The 14,821-nt window shown below is 30.9% G+C and overlaps 1 protein-coding gene across 2 annotated transcripts; it reads left to right on the plus strand.

The window, feature by feature from the left end:
• The first annotated feature begins 4,501 nt into the window (after positions 1 to 4,501).
• On the plus strand, positions 4,502 to 8,511 carry LOC126717844 (trihelix transcription factor ASR3-like). 2 transcript variants are annotated; one of them, XM_050419772.1, is made up of 2 exons: positions 4,502 to 5,202; positions 7,919 to 8,511. In XM_050419772.1, the coding sequence occupies exons 1-2, from the start codon at positions 4,623 to 4,625 to the stop codon at positions 8,233 to 8,235; spliced, it is 897 nt and encodes a 298-aa protein (XP_050275729.1). In that variant the 5' UTR covers positions 4,502 to 4,622; the 3' UTR covers positions 8,236 to 8,511. The 2 variants fall into 2 exon arrangements, with proteins under 2 accessions (XP_050275729.1, XP_050275728.1); XM_050419771.1 differs by having other exon boundaries at positions 4,503 to 5,202; positions 7,916 to 8,511.
• The last annotated feature ends 6,310 nt before the right edge of the window (positions 8,512 to 14,821 follow it).

Here is a 14,821-nt window from a genome sequence, read left to right on the forward strand (position 1 = left end):
CGGTCCCAATTAGATTGTGGCGATCTTGAGCTCTTCCAAGCTATGTTTAGTCGATTTGGCTGTTGTGACACTGGTGGAGATCGAGTACTGGTCCAAGGTGGAGAGAGTACCAAGAGTTAAAGCTAGGTCAATATTTACCATTTGCACCGGGGTTTTGAGCCTATGCTTATTCGGTGTGCAGAGAGAGAGAGAGAGAGAGAGAGAGACGTTAAGAGAAATGAATATAAAATTTTTGTTAATGAAAAGTTGACTCAATATTTTGATTGAGACTACTGTTCATAAATTAGCTTGTTAGAGAGTTTATTGACGCTAATACTAATGCTGATGCATGAGTGGTTTTGTGAGTTTAGTTCTAATTTTAGCTGAACATTTAGTTTGTTGAGTTTGATGAGAGTGCTAAATCGGTTTGTTTTTGTTTTGATTTTAGAGTCCTTGGCTTTTCATTATTGAGATGTAATTATGTTTGCACTAAAAAATATATATATATTTATATATATATATATATATATTTATATATATATATATATTTTTTGTTGATTAGGTTCGTATGTGGCCTTTTTTTTTTTAATTTAATTTTTTTTTTCATCTCCCTTTGGCTGATCTTCTGTTACTCTATATATAAGTCTGAGATTCATGATCATAAAATTATTATTTTAAATTGCCTTCATTATGGTAGTTTATTGCATGTTATAAATCACTTTTAACACATTGATCCCAAAAGTTAAAAGTCCAGAGAGTAGTAGATTTTTGACCTATAAGCTGATGTAACGTGGCCTACAAGCTCATATTTAAGGTCTTAGGCAACAAACTAAAAACAATATTGCTTAATATCATATCAAAAAATTAAAGTGCCTTTGTGTATGAGACTGACACTAATAATGTGCTTAGTACTTTTGAGACCCTACACTATATTAAATTACAAATGAGGAGGGGTCACACTCTAGAGCACATCACCATTATTGATGCCTACAACGTGGCACAAGCCTAGGTATCCAAAATCATAATAGCATTGGCACGTCACTAACAATGTGACACTGATTATGTTCACATGAGCTCTAGATATGTGAATTCTAGTTCCTACTATATACATATATACATATAAGATCATTCATCAAAAAAAAAAATATATATATATATATATACACACATATAAGATCATTCACATTGGGGTGTTAAAATAGCTGTTTTAACATCCCAAATACCAAAAAAGACACATCTGGATTTTTAAAACTTATAACCATTTTTTATTCCATGTCTCTCTCCTCTTTTAATAAAAAAAATTACTTTCATAATTCTCTTTCTTCTCTCTCGTCCTCCTCCTCCTCCTCTCTCTCTCTCTCTCTCTCTCTCTCTCCTCACCGATTGGTTTGCAATTTTGGGTGTTTGATTGGATTGTGGTTGTGGGTCGCCGATTGGATTGTGGTCACAATGGCGAGATTGGGTTTTGATTATGGTGGCTATGCATAGGTTTGGTGGATCTTAGTGGTGGGTTTGGTGAAGCTTACCATGGTTGTGACTTGTTTGTGGGTTAATTTGGTTGTTATGGGTATTTGTGGTGATAGTGGGTATTTTGTAGTGGTCGATTTGGGTTTGGGTTTTCTAATAAGGGTATTTGTTTTTTCTAATTTGGATTTGGAAGAGATCAGTTTATTTTGGTTGTGGGTATTTGGTTGGTTGGTGGGGGGTGGTGTTGTGGTGATAGGTGTGAGATTTTGAGTTGGCTGGGTTTTGGCTGATTTATATTATTTTTGTGAGTTAAATGAAAAAAAAAAGGGGGTAAGAGATGTGATTTAGGGTAGATTGTGAAATGGGTGTTAAAATAATTAAAGTAGTTTTTTGAGTGCTAAAATGAGGTGATTTTAGCATCATAGATGTGAACGCTCTAAGTGGAGTTTTTTTTTTTTTTTGGGGAGAGAGACATATAAGTGGAGTTTTGTATACACTCATTAGAGCATTCACATTTGGGGTGCTAAAAAAGTTAGCATTTAGCACACTAAAAAACTAATTTATCTATTTTAACACTTCACTTAACAATACACCCTACATTACATTCTTTATATTAATATAAAACCCATTAAAAATAACCCAAAATAAATCCTACCATTAAGAAGAAAAAAAAAAAAAAACAAAAAACAAAACAAAACAAAACCATCACATTAGTAGTAGCCCCAAACACTCCAAACCCATCACCACCATTGAAAACCCACCACCACTACCATCCAAACCCACTAGCATTGCCAAAAAAAAAAAAAAAAAGGCCCACTACTGTGGTTCACTCCTTTTTCTCTTTGATCAATACAACCACCCCATACTTGTGCTAATCTACATGACTCACGGCTAATAATCCATTTCACAAACTATAAAATGCAAACCCACAAATCAACCAACGATCGAAAATTAACCATCAAAATTGACAAGAGCAATGGTCAAACCCACCGTGACCTACTACCCACGAACCCACTGTGACCCATGACCACAAACCCAAAATCGATGAGAGAGAGAGAGAGAGAGAGAGAGAGAGAGAGAGAGAGAGAGAGAGAGAGAGAGAGAGAGAGAGAGAGAGAGAGAGAGAGAGAGAGAGAGAGAGAGAGAGAGAGAGAGAGAGAGAGTAAAAGGAGACATCAACTTGTTATAGTGAACTGCTACTAGTATAGTTGTTAAATTTTTTTAGCTTTGGTAACCCAAATGTAGGATTTTTTTTTAGCATTTTGAGAGTTCTAACACCTCCAATACTAATGCTTCTGCAAAATATATGTATATTAAGAAATAACAATGAGTGTTTAAGGAAGTATAGGGGAATTAAATGTGGGGATTTAAGAAAAATCAGTTAACGTGACAAGTAATAACTCTACATTAATGACATGGTAAAAGAGTGTATTTGTTCACCTTTAGGCTTTGTTTGGTTGGAGGAATGGAAAAGTGGGAGGATAGAAAATTGTGGGAGGATGGATAAATGGAAGAATGGAAAATATTTAGTTTTCCCTCTTGTGTGTTTGGTTGGAGGAGTGGAAAATTGGGAGGATGAAAAACTTTTTTGTTTGGTTGGAGAGAAAAAGAGGAGGATGGAAAATGTAATTTATATAAATTGACTATTATGCCCTTGTTACATAATAGGTAAGAAATAGATTTATTTATACTTATTAAATAATATAAAATTTATCACATCATATATATAAATTTATATTATTATTTTTATTATTATAATGTAAAAATTACAATAGTGTACATATAAATTTAATTAGGCAAAAAATTTTGTAACCAACAAAAAGGTGGTTAGCAAATTTACACTACATTCAACTCACAAAAACGTGGTCAGCAAAGATGAAGGCTAGCAAACTTTAGTAAAGTCAATACAAAATCAAAAAATGAAAACAAAATAGAGAATGAAAATCAAGTGGGTAGGTGTGAATGTACTGAGCGTAGGTGGGGAGGCTAAAATGGTAAAAATGCTGGGAGAGAACTTTTCTCTCCCAGCTTTTCGTCCCGAATTGGGAAGACATACATTTGTGGGCCCGGAGAGAAAGTTTTCTCCCGGTTTTCCACTCCCTCCCATTTTCCTCCATTCCCAAACAGCAGAAAATCCACATTTTCTCTCCTATATTTTCCATCCCTCCTAAATTCCATCCAACCAAACACAGTGTTAGATCTAATGAGAATTCACAGCGCACCCTTAGTGTGATCGTTATTTCATAAGTATAAGTGCTTGTGGGGAATGAGGGGGAAAGGGCCGGAGTTCAAGTCTCTAGGTTGGAGTTTCACACACATACACACTTAGATTAGGATTGAGTAGAATTTCTATCTTATATATATATATATATATATAATTTTTTTTTTAAATAAAAAATCTAATGAGAATTTATGGTCCTAAAAAGGTGTAACTTTTCTTAAGTTATAACTGAAATCTATCTTTTTACATTAAATATTCACATTGATGTGAAAAGAAAAAAGGTGAACATGGTTTGTGAAACAATCATAGCCCTTGTATACAAATCTTAGGCAAAAATACAAATACACCATTTTAAGTTTTTAGTCTATTGTTATTTTTATGGTCAAAGTTTTATTATCTTTTTGATATTGTAAATTCATATTTGTTGCGACTCTTAATCTTTACTATTTGTGAAATGTAATAATTTTAGTATCACATACTTTCTCACCTCTTTGCCACAATTGTCTTACGTGGCATATTGTAATTAATTAGTTGTTTATCATTGTTACATGGACCAATTATTATTTCTCTACCATTCATAGTCATGTAGTACAACTATGACAAAGTGTGTGCTAAAATTAATAAAATGCTAAAAGTATAAATTATTCTACAAATTTTTAATATAGTAAATAGTTATTAATAAATAAAAAAATAATATTAGCGATAGAATTATAAAAAATAGTAAAAATTTGTCACATAATTTATAAAAATATTGTAAAAGTGAGAAAATAGTTTACTAGAGAGTAGCCCTTATGTAGAATTATTCAATGTACTTCGTCCCTACACTGTAATCACATTTTAACAGGCTTACTCCATCCAGACCCTGGTCCCCCACAATCGTCAAACAATATAAATTGCAAGAAAACGTCGCTCTCTGTATCTCTTCTTCTCTCTCTCTGATTGTGATGCCAAAGCCATGTCTGATCCTCCCAAAACATTAAAACCATCAAACATACCACCACTCAAATCACCCATCACCACCACTTCTTCATCACCCGTACTCCGAGAGCACCGCAAAGGCAACTGGACAGTCCAAGAAACACTCATTCTAATCACTGCAAAGAAGCTAGACGAAGAACGCAGAGTCAAACCCACCCAAACAACACCTGATCCGACCAAAACACCATGCAAACCTGGAAGCGAGCTCAGGTGGAAGTGGGTCGAGAACTATTGCTGGAACCATGGGTGTTTGAGGAGCCAAACCCAGTGCAATGACAAATGGGACAACCTCCTCAGAGAATATAAAAAAGTCCGAGACTACGAGTCCAAATCCAACTCCTCTAACGAATCATTCCCATCTTATTGGGACTTAGAGAAGCAACATCGAAAAGATCGAAACTTGCCCTCTAATATGTCCTTTGAAGTCTTTCAAGCCCTCGACCAAGTCTTACAAAGAAGATATTCACAAACAAGTACACAACCAGCAGAGCCAGTAGTTTCTTTTGCTCGTTCTCCAGCTCCGGCGACTGAGGCGACAGTTCCTCCGGTGGTTTCAGGTACTGCAGAAATGCCCCAGGTGAAAGAGCTTTTCTTTTTGTGTTTGCTTTCTAAAAAAAAATATATATTTGTTTATTTGTTTGGTCAAAGTTGCAGGGTTTGAAAGCTCTGTCACATTTATTAATAACCCATTGTCTTATGCTATAGTACGAGCATTACTTTTTTGCATGAATATGTGAACCGTTGGATTATTATATTTAAAATAGTAAAGTGTTAGATATTGGTACAATTCTCAGTTCCATGGAATCTTTGTGGAGTCTACGGTGTAGGATATATAGAGTGGAATCTTAAGTGCACGGATATTCGAGAAGTAATGAGATTTCAGATTAGTATTTAAATTGGTTTCAGAAAGGAGCTGGGGTACACAATCATGCAGACCACTGTGTTTAACACTAGCTCATGACTTTTTTTGTGATTTTTTTTGAAGTTTAAAGAAAATTTATACAGTTAAAATAAGTATGACCAAAGACTAATCATATTATTTTGATCAAGTATGTATAATAATAGTTTTATACATTTTTTTCTCAAAAAAAAAAAAAATAGTTTTATACATTTGTACAAGTAATTCAGATAAAATATTGAGGAGTATAAATACTTAGGAATATAAGAACATTAAAACCGTTCTGCGCCACTTTAATTTGCATTTCTTACTATTCATAGTATTATCTCCATCCAATTATGAATTTCAATCATCTGTTGATAGATAAAGGTTTGAAATTGAGTGATAAATGGAAAAAAAAAATTAAGAATTAAATAGGAAATTTAAATGCATGTTCAAAATTTATTAACTAACTTTTTTTTTTTTTTTTTTTTGAGAGAGAGTTTCAACCTATGGTATCCGCTCCTGATAATTGCTCTTTATTATCAGACCAAGACACCAATCAGTTTTTGGTGTAGGTGGGGATTGAACCACAGATCTCTTATACAACCACCAGAGACTTTACCAGTTGAGCTAACTTGATTTCATTTCTTTGTGGCATATATGTTACTTAGGAAAATTCTTAGTTTACATTATACTAGCAATCTATGATTTACATTATAGATTAGACCAAACAAATATGTAGAATGCTGTATACTTTTTGCACATGTGTATAATATTGTACCTTTGTTTTTTTGATACCATTATACATATTTATTTAGTCTATAATATAAGATTTACATTGATAATACAATGTAAAGTTATAATTTTTCTGTTACTTATATATTGACAAAATAAAGGCACATAATATTTTATTGAAATGACCCACCAATATTATTGAATTTCTAAGCCCCCCCTTTCTTTCCCCAATCTCCACGTGGTTCCACCACTGCTCATGGGTTCAATAATTCATCCAACAACGTTCTTGAGATAGAGAAACATTGTATCTAACCGTAGTTAACATATGTGACTTAATATGAATTTTCTTAAGTAAAAAGTGCAAGTCTCATGGGATGAGTATGTCGTAGGAAAATACCCAAAAAAAATAAAACACAAAAATTGTGGACTAAGGTCTAGAGAGTCATAGCCTCATAGACTGGTAGAGCCTTACATGTACTGACCCACTGGCAACAGCATATGCTCACATGGTATCCAATACTTATCTTTTTACAGATGTACTAGAAAGTACCAATAGATTTACAGTCTCTAACTAGTACCAAAAATCTAATTAGAATGCAACTTCGTATATTATGTTTGTATGCTATTGAAAAAATTAATTTATATATATTTTTTCAAGTTAATGAGATTGTGGAAATCTTTTTTTGTTTAAATACTTAAAAATTTAATTTAGTGGGTTCCAGTTAGTTTAACTGGTAAAGTTATTAATGGTGGTATAAGAGATCTTAGGTGAGTAAACGTCATAAGTTGAAACTCTATCAAAAAAAAAAAAATTTAACGTTTAAGTTAGAGTATGGTGTTTTTATGATATTTGTTAATAAGTTATTTTAAGAAAGTTTTGATATTACATTTATAGTAAATATAAATAATTATTTTAAAAAAATTCCTTTTGTTTTTAATTTTAATTTTTCACAAATTTTTTAAAAAGTATTTCCTAAATAAAAACATTTAGGGTATCAGTTAACAAAATCATTTGAAATTTACATTATCATTTATCCATCATGTACCTGTTAATATTTTTTTTATTTGCTAAGTTTGTTAAACCTATCTTGTTTATTTAGAAATTGGATTGTAATTCAACTTATTATCAAAAGAATTATAGACTAAAATTAAATAAGAAGTTTCAAAGAAGTTTCATATCTATTTTCACAACTATCTTATGTGACAGACTGTGACTGTGATTAATAGTCTGTCACTTTTATATAAATCCACAATTTACTGTCAATTATATTAGATAGTTGTGAAAATGAATGTAAAACTGGTTGTGATCCTAATTTTTTTTTCCCAAAAAAAATGTACATTGGCAATATTACTTTTTGAATGAGAAAGTTTATAAGCACAAATAATTGGACACCTACTAATGTGACAGATTGATAGTGATATGTAAAAAAGTGATGTTAATAGTAGGCTTTTAGATAAGAACCAGTAGATAAGAACCAGTATAAACTTGCAACATAACAAGTGTCAAAAATATTGTCAAATTTGGTGTGTGAGCGCAGATTGCTACTTTCTGAATTAGGCGAAGTACATAGTTATTTAACTCATCCCAAAGCCTATTAGGTTTTTGAATCACACTTTATGTTTCTAATCATTATCAAAATATTGTTTGATTCTAGAAGAGTCAGACTCGTCCGAGACAGAGTCGAGTGAAATGCATGACTCCAGTTCAAAACGCAGGAAAGTTAGAAGAAGAAGCATTGGTTCGACCATAATGCGTAGCGCATTGGTATTGGCCCAAACATTTCGAGACTGTGAGGAGAAGAAAGAGAAGAGGCACCAAGAAGTAATGGAACTTGAACAACGAAGGCTTCAGATTGAAGAAAAGCAAAATGAAGTGAACAGCCAAGGAATGACCAGTTTTGTAGCGGCCATGACCAACCTTTCAGGTGCAATTCAGTCACTCATTTCGGCCAGCCATGACAATGTCAATATGTGACATGAAACATTTGTTTTATGCTCAAATTTATTATTTCCTAGAATAGCCATTCTTTCTTTAAATTAATTGGCATCTTCAAAATTAGATTTAGTTATATCTAGGGATTTTTTTTTTTTGGAGGGGATGTTTAAATGGAATCATGGGTTTCACAGGGTTATTTTTAATTGTCTTTTATATGGTTTGAGAGCCAAATATGGCTGGTATTTTTTTTCTTTTTTTCTTTTTTGAGTTTTGACTTATAGCATTCATTTTTAATGATTATGTACTTTATTATTAGACCAAGATGCTAATAAACTTTGTTCTATAAGAAATATGAAACGACTATAGGGAAAATTTATATTCTAGAAATAGTTAGAACAACTTTCTTTAAGGCTCCCAAGAAATATGAAATGACTATAGGAAAAATCTATATTCTAAGGAAATTGTTCTAATGTGAAAGCCTCTCTAATTTCATTACAATTCATAACTTCAGCAAGAAATTAGCTAGGACTTATTTTTTATTTTTTGTTTATAAGAGAATCAATCGGTTAGGTTAATTGAGTATTCTAGTTCTGATACCATGTTAAATTAATGATTGTTCCAAAATTTTTAACTATTGAGATATGGTAACTTTAATCATTTAACCAATACTTCTAACAATTTCTATTAACAATAGATTATGGCCTTCTATTTGGAAACAAATGTCAGATTGCATTCAATGAAGAATTTTATATGGTAGTTCAATAGTAAAGACATTTTTAGCAGTTAATCAAGTAGTCTAGATGGATTTTGTTCTGTTTCTCTTCCCAGATTATATGCATAATAACTGCAAAATGATATAAATTATATAGCAATTTCCTTTTTACTATACAAGATAAAAGATTTGTTAAAAATTGTCTTTTTTTTTTTTTTTTGAGAGTTGCAAACTTACTTTTGATAATCTATATATCTATAGGTGAAGTTTAGAGAAACTCAAATTATAATTCCAAATTAGAATTCCAATTTTGCGCCACGTGTCCTAAATTATTTATTCTTAAAGAGTTTTATTTTTTAATTTTAGAATTAAATGTGGGACCACATCATAAATATTAATCCAAATGAATTATTAAGTACAAAAAGTCTAGAATAAATGAATTATATAAAATAAAAAAATAAAAAAAAGTGCTTCACAATAATTATAAAAAAAAATGGACAATTTACATTTTATACATAATAATATCCTTACAAAATTTTTTAAAGAGTTAACAAAATATAAAAATGATTATCAATAGTATTTAAATTATATATATAGGAGTTATATTATGCATTTTATTGTATATTTTTAAGTATATTCATGCATATGCATGGAGTTACAAACTAGTTAATACTAATGATTGAATGCTTGTTCTATAGTTGTAGCAAAAACTAAAATATTTAGCATAATGACAACCAACCTATAAATAAGTTGGTTTGCTACTGATTTTCTGGTCTTTACTAGCTAGTGGCACAATTCAAAAATATTTAACAACTTTTTTAAAGTACTTCAGATGTGGAACTATATTTAGGAGAGGCCGGCAAAAATGGCCCATTACCATCAATTTTGAAAATAATTTGCCCAGAAACACTGTTTCCGAACAATATAGCAATATACCACTTTTTTTAGGTACTCAAGCTTGGTGAGCTCGAGTACCATGTTTTTTTAAGTAAAACATCTTCTAAAAAAAAAAACGCCGCTATAGGGCCCGAAAACGTCACTATAGGGCTTAAAAACGCCACTAAGGCCCCTTGAACCTGTTATGAGGGCTTATAAAAAATTTTTGCAGGAAAACGCCGCTATAGGGCCCAAAAACGTCACTATAGGGCTTAAAAACGCCACTATAGGGCCCCTTAACCTGTTATGGGGGACTTATAAAAAATTTTTTTGCAGAAAAACGCCGCTATAGGGCCCGAAAACGTCACTATAGGGCCCCTTAACCTGGTATGGGGGCTTAAAAACGCCGCTATAGGGCCCGAAAACGTCACTATAGGGCTTAAAAACGCCACTATAGGGCTGCTTGAATATGGGGCGACAGTGGATTAAAAAAACATGGTACTCGAGCTCACCAAGCTCGAGTACCTAAAAAAGTGGTATATTGCTATATTTTTCGAAAACAGTGTTTCTGGACAAATTATTTTCAAAATTGATGGTAATGGACCATTTTTGTCAGGAGAGGCCACTAATCACAAATTGGGGGCAAGAACCAATTTCAATTTTGGGCTGTCCGGGCCTACTTTCAGTTTCAAGAGGCTGAATTGGTCTAGTTGTAGTGCATCCAGCCAATCTCTTCAGGGCCGAATTGTAGCGCTATTACCACCCTCACTTCCTTAGCACCCTTTTAGTGTTTATAATTAAAGAACCATTCTTTAAGGTCTTTTCCGATGCAGATTGTTTTCTTCCATCATATACATCATCAAGGCCCACCTTCACCAAACCAACTTTAATTTTGATTGTTTTTGTGTCTGTGTCTGTGTCTGTGTGTTTTTTTTTTTTTTTTTTTTTTTTTTTTTTTGAGAAGAATTGTTTGTGTTATCTTGTTGTTTAGCAGGGTCCTCGAAATAATTTTTTATGTTTGGTTGCTGAAAAATATCTATATTTTCACCAATGAAAATCCACTAGCTAGTGATTTTGATGGTGTTGAAGAGATGGAGGGACGTGGTAGTGGGCACATGAGAGACAGAGGAGGTTGGAAGGATGTACACTTGGTAAGAGTATTTAAATATAGTTTTTTGTTTTATAATTCATAAAATGGTGGTCTCACACTTGAATTTATTGTTTGGCTACTATTTTCTAAATACAATTTTCAAAAAACTGTATCCTATTTTTCTAATTTAGAACAGGATTTTGGAAACGGCTAAGGAGTGTTTTCAAGATACAGAAAATGTTTTTAATGACATAGTTGTAAATAAATTAAAAACAGTGGACCTCACATATTTATCCAAACTCTTTTACCTCTTAAATTAAGGAGCTTATCTTTATTACAAAAAGAATTTTCACACTTCACATTTGAAAAATATCATTAAAAAAAATACATGATAAGTTTTATTCTCTTATCATTATCCAAAAAAAAAAAAAAAAAAAGTAAGATACAGATTCTACACGTTACTTTTTGTAAATATATATGTATATTTTTTAAAATCTCAAAAATAGAAATGGTCTCCCAAACAATTATTTTTTGTTTTTAGTATTTAGTATTTTGAAAATTGTTCTTAAAAGTGGGAGCCAAACACTTATAATATAAAAATTATTATCTGAAAACTAGTTTCAAGTTCAATTTTTTGAAAAATGTTTTTATACTGTTTTGAAAATAAAAACAAAAATCCTCCTACCAATCAGGCCCTTAAGAGAGATTTGTTTTTGTTTTGTTTTTTGTTGCTTTTTTTAGTAAGAGAAAGAATGACTAAATTCAAGTGGAGGGAAGAAAAATAAAATAATACTAGAAGTGGTAAAAAAAAATGACAACAATTGTTGAAATAACATATAGTATGAATATGATAGAATAAAATGACAAAACAAAAAAAAATACATACGATTGATTCTAATCAACACCTCAAAACATTTAGGTTACATTTGGGAATTTGGATTTGAATTTGGATTTTAAATTAATAGATTTGAAATCAAAGGAATTTCAAATCCATTGATTTTAGGAGTTATTTCAAATCTAAGTATTTTAAAGGTTTAAAATTATTGGTGGATTTGTCAAATCTAAATTCTTGACCTTTTTTTAAACTTCCCAAATAAGTTATTTGGATTTTAATCATCCAAATCCAAATTTAAATACCCAAATCATGTCATCCAAACACATCACTAGAGTAAGAATTGTTTGTTGTTGTTTGATCATATTCTCATCTCACCCATACTTTCCCCACGTATTTTTCTTTTTTCACCCCTGTGCTACTATTAATTATTATTCTTTTAAATGTAAGTAGGGCAATTCGGGATTTGATTCCTTAATCTAATAGTCTGTTTAGAAGTTTAAAAAATGAGGGGGAGTAGAGTAGAGGGAAGGAGAGTAATTCAATTACCTTGTTTGGAAGTTTTTTAAGGAATGAGCGGGAGGAGTTTGGAGGGGTTTCAACCACCTCTAACCCCTCATTTTTAATTCCCCCAAATTGAAGAGATTTGGAAGGAGAGTAGAGTAGATAAATTATTGACTAAATAAATTTCTCAATTTACCCTTTCTAAATTAATAATAGACCAATGTTGCAAATTTATTTTCAAATATAGATAAATTTGTCTATTTTAATAATTTTCTCTCCTCTCCATTCTAATTTTTAAAATATCCAAATAAGGGGAATGACTAATTACTCTATTTTTCCTTACTAATTTTAAAAACATCCAAACAAAATGGAAGGATACCAAAAGGCGGAATAATAGGCATTAGATCATAAACTTTTTCTCTTTTAAGATCTTTGAACACTGCGCACCATCTAATCGCATGTGATAACTGATAATTGATTGGCTTTTGTTAAAGTAACAATAATGCAAATGATTATGACTCTATGAATCATGTGAGGAAAAATTAAAATTCTTCTTACATTAACCATTGCTTTTTCATTATCTACCTAGTTCTTCATTTCTTACAAGAAGACATTGTGGAATGGATGCTCAATAGTGAATATAAAACTCATATTTCTGACCACACCTGAGCTTGAGTACACATGTATGATCCTAATTTCACTGAATGCAACGTTCCAGAAAAAAGTGCCAATTGTCGTCGGTAATGATTTTCGTACTTTTGTGGAACGTTTTTTTAAAACCATTACCGACAATTTTTTTTTTTTTTTTTTTCTAAGAAATAAGACTTTACGTATTACTCCGTTAGTGAAGGCCCTTCAAATCAGCCTGACTACATTGAAAACGGCTTGTGGAGTATTACCGACAGTATAAATATAAAGACAAACCAAAACCTTTAAATTTGTGTGGGCAGAAATCAAAAAGAGATTCTCTTTAATTAATTAATTCTTTAAAGTTGTCGATAAAGTTTCATTTTTTCGTTTTAAAAGTTAGATTTATTATTGGCGGTGGAAAATGGACATCATTACCAATTCTACTATTGGACTATCAGTTTTGTTATTTGTAGCTTATTAAAGTTTGTGAAAGTAATGATCTATTCCTATCCCATTGAAGTAGAATTGATTTACTCACTTGGTTATGTATTTGATTTGATTTTTTTTTTTTTTTTTATTGGTTTCGTGTAGCAAAAGAAATCGGATGCCATGATTCTGTGTTCACATCTGTGTACAGTTGTACCATACCACAACTTTGATTTTCTACTCGCCAAAGTTTAGAGATAAGATCCGGCAAAAGTACCCGTTTATCAATAAAATATATAAGATATTCTCTTCTTTTAACTCAATAACAAACTCCTTTTTGAATTCAAAAGAGCACTCTAAACATTTAAGATTTTTCTTTTTATGTTTAAAAAAGAATTATAATTATTGTTTATTTTTAAAGTTTATTGTTTTATTTATTTAAAAAATAAAAAAATATATTTTTAAATTATAATAGATATAAATTATTAACTTTTACTTAAAAAAATAAAATAATTTCTGAGAGGCTAGTTTTAGTATAAAAATATACTTTTTTATTTTTTATTTATTTTACACACTTATTTTCTAAAACACCTTATGTCAGATTATCTATTTTACATTATATTTAATTAAAATATTAATTTTTCTTAATTTTTAAAATTGTTTCTCTTTTTTCATACACAACAACCATCATCTACCATCTTCCTTTATTTTCAAGATACGTAAAAAAAGAATAAATAACTAAATACAAAATTAATAGTGTAAGTGTAAATTTATATGGTTATTGTAATAATTTGTAAATTCACACAATTATACATGGACTGATGTAGGTCAATTTTAGATAAAATTGTATAAATTCTACACATTTTTCTATTACACACGTTATGTGAATGCTCTTATGAAAGAGTTGTTTAGGTGTATTTTGGGTTCTGTTGAATTTTGTGAAAGTGGTCTTGTATCACATTTTCTTAATGACACTTTCTATTGATCACTTTTTCGTTGTTTCATATTTGTGATTCGAATGCCACCACCTCCTCCTCTATTATCTAACTAAAAGAAAAATAAATTATTAGTGAGATTAAATGAAGTGACAGTAAAGGAATTAAAAACCAAAAAGAAATCTGCCATACTCAAAGATTATGTTGAATCGTTGATGAATTAGATCTTGAAGAGCTAGAGTTCATGCAATTCGACTCTTCATTCTTCAACAACTGGATCTCTAATATTCATAATTTGTGCTTTTCAAAAAAAAAAAAAAAAATTGCTATGATAAATTATTTACCAATTGTCTAAAGGAGATTGCAATTATATCTATTTATTTTTCTAGTAATTTTCTTAGAGCATTGGCATTAGGTGTGCCAAATGCTAAATTTTTAGCATTTGACACACCAAACACCAAAAAACCCCATGTCTCATATGCTAAAAAGATTTAGCATTTCTATATATACGCTTCTATTAGTAAAAGCATACGGACTTATGTGGTAAAAGAAAAAAAAAAACATTTTTTTAATTTATTTCTCTCTTCTTTTTATCTTCTTCTTCTTCTTCTTCTTCTTCT

Source organism: Quercus robur, chromosome 3 (genome assembly GCF_932294415.1).
Source record: "Quercus robur chromosome 3, dhQueRobu3.1, whole genome shotgun sequence".
In the NCBI taxonomy this organism is placed as follows: Eukaryota; Viridiplantae; Streptophyta; class Magnoliopsida; order Fagales; family Fagaceae; genus Quercus; species Quercus robur.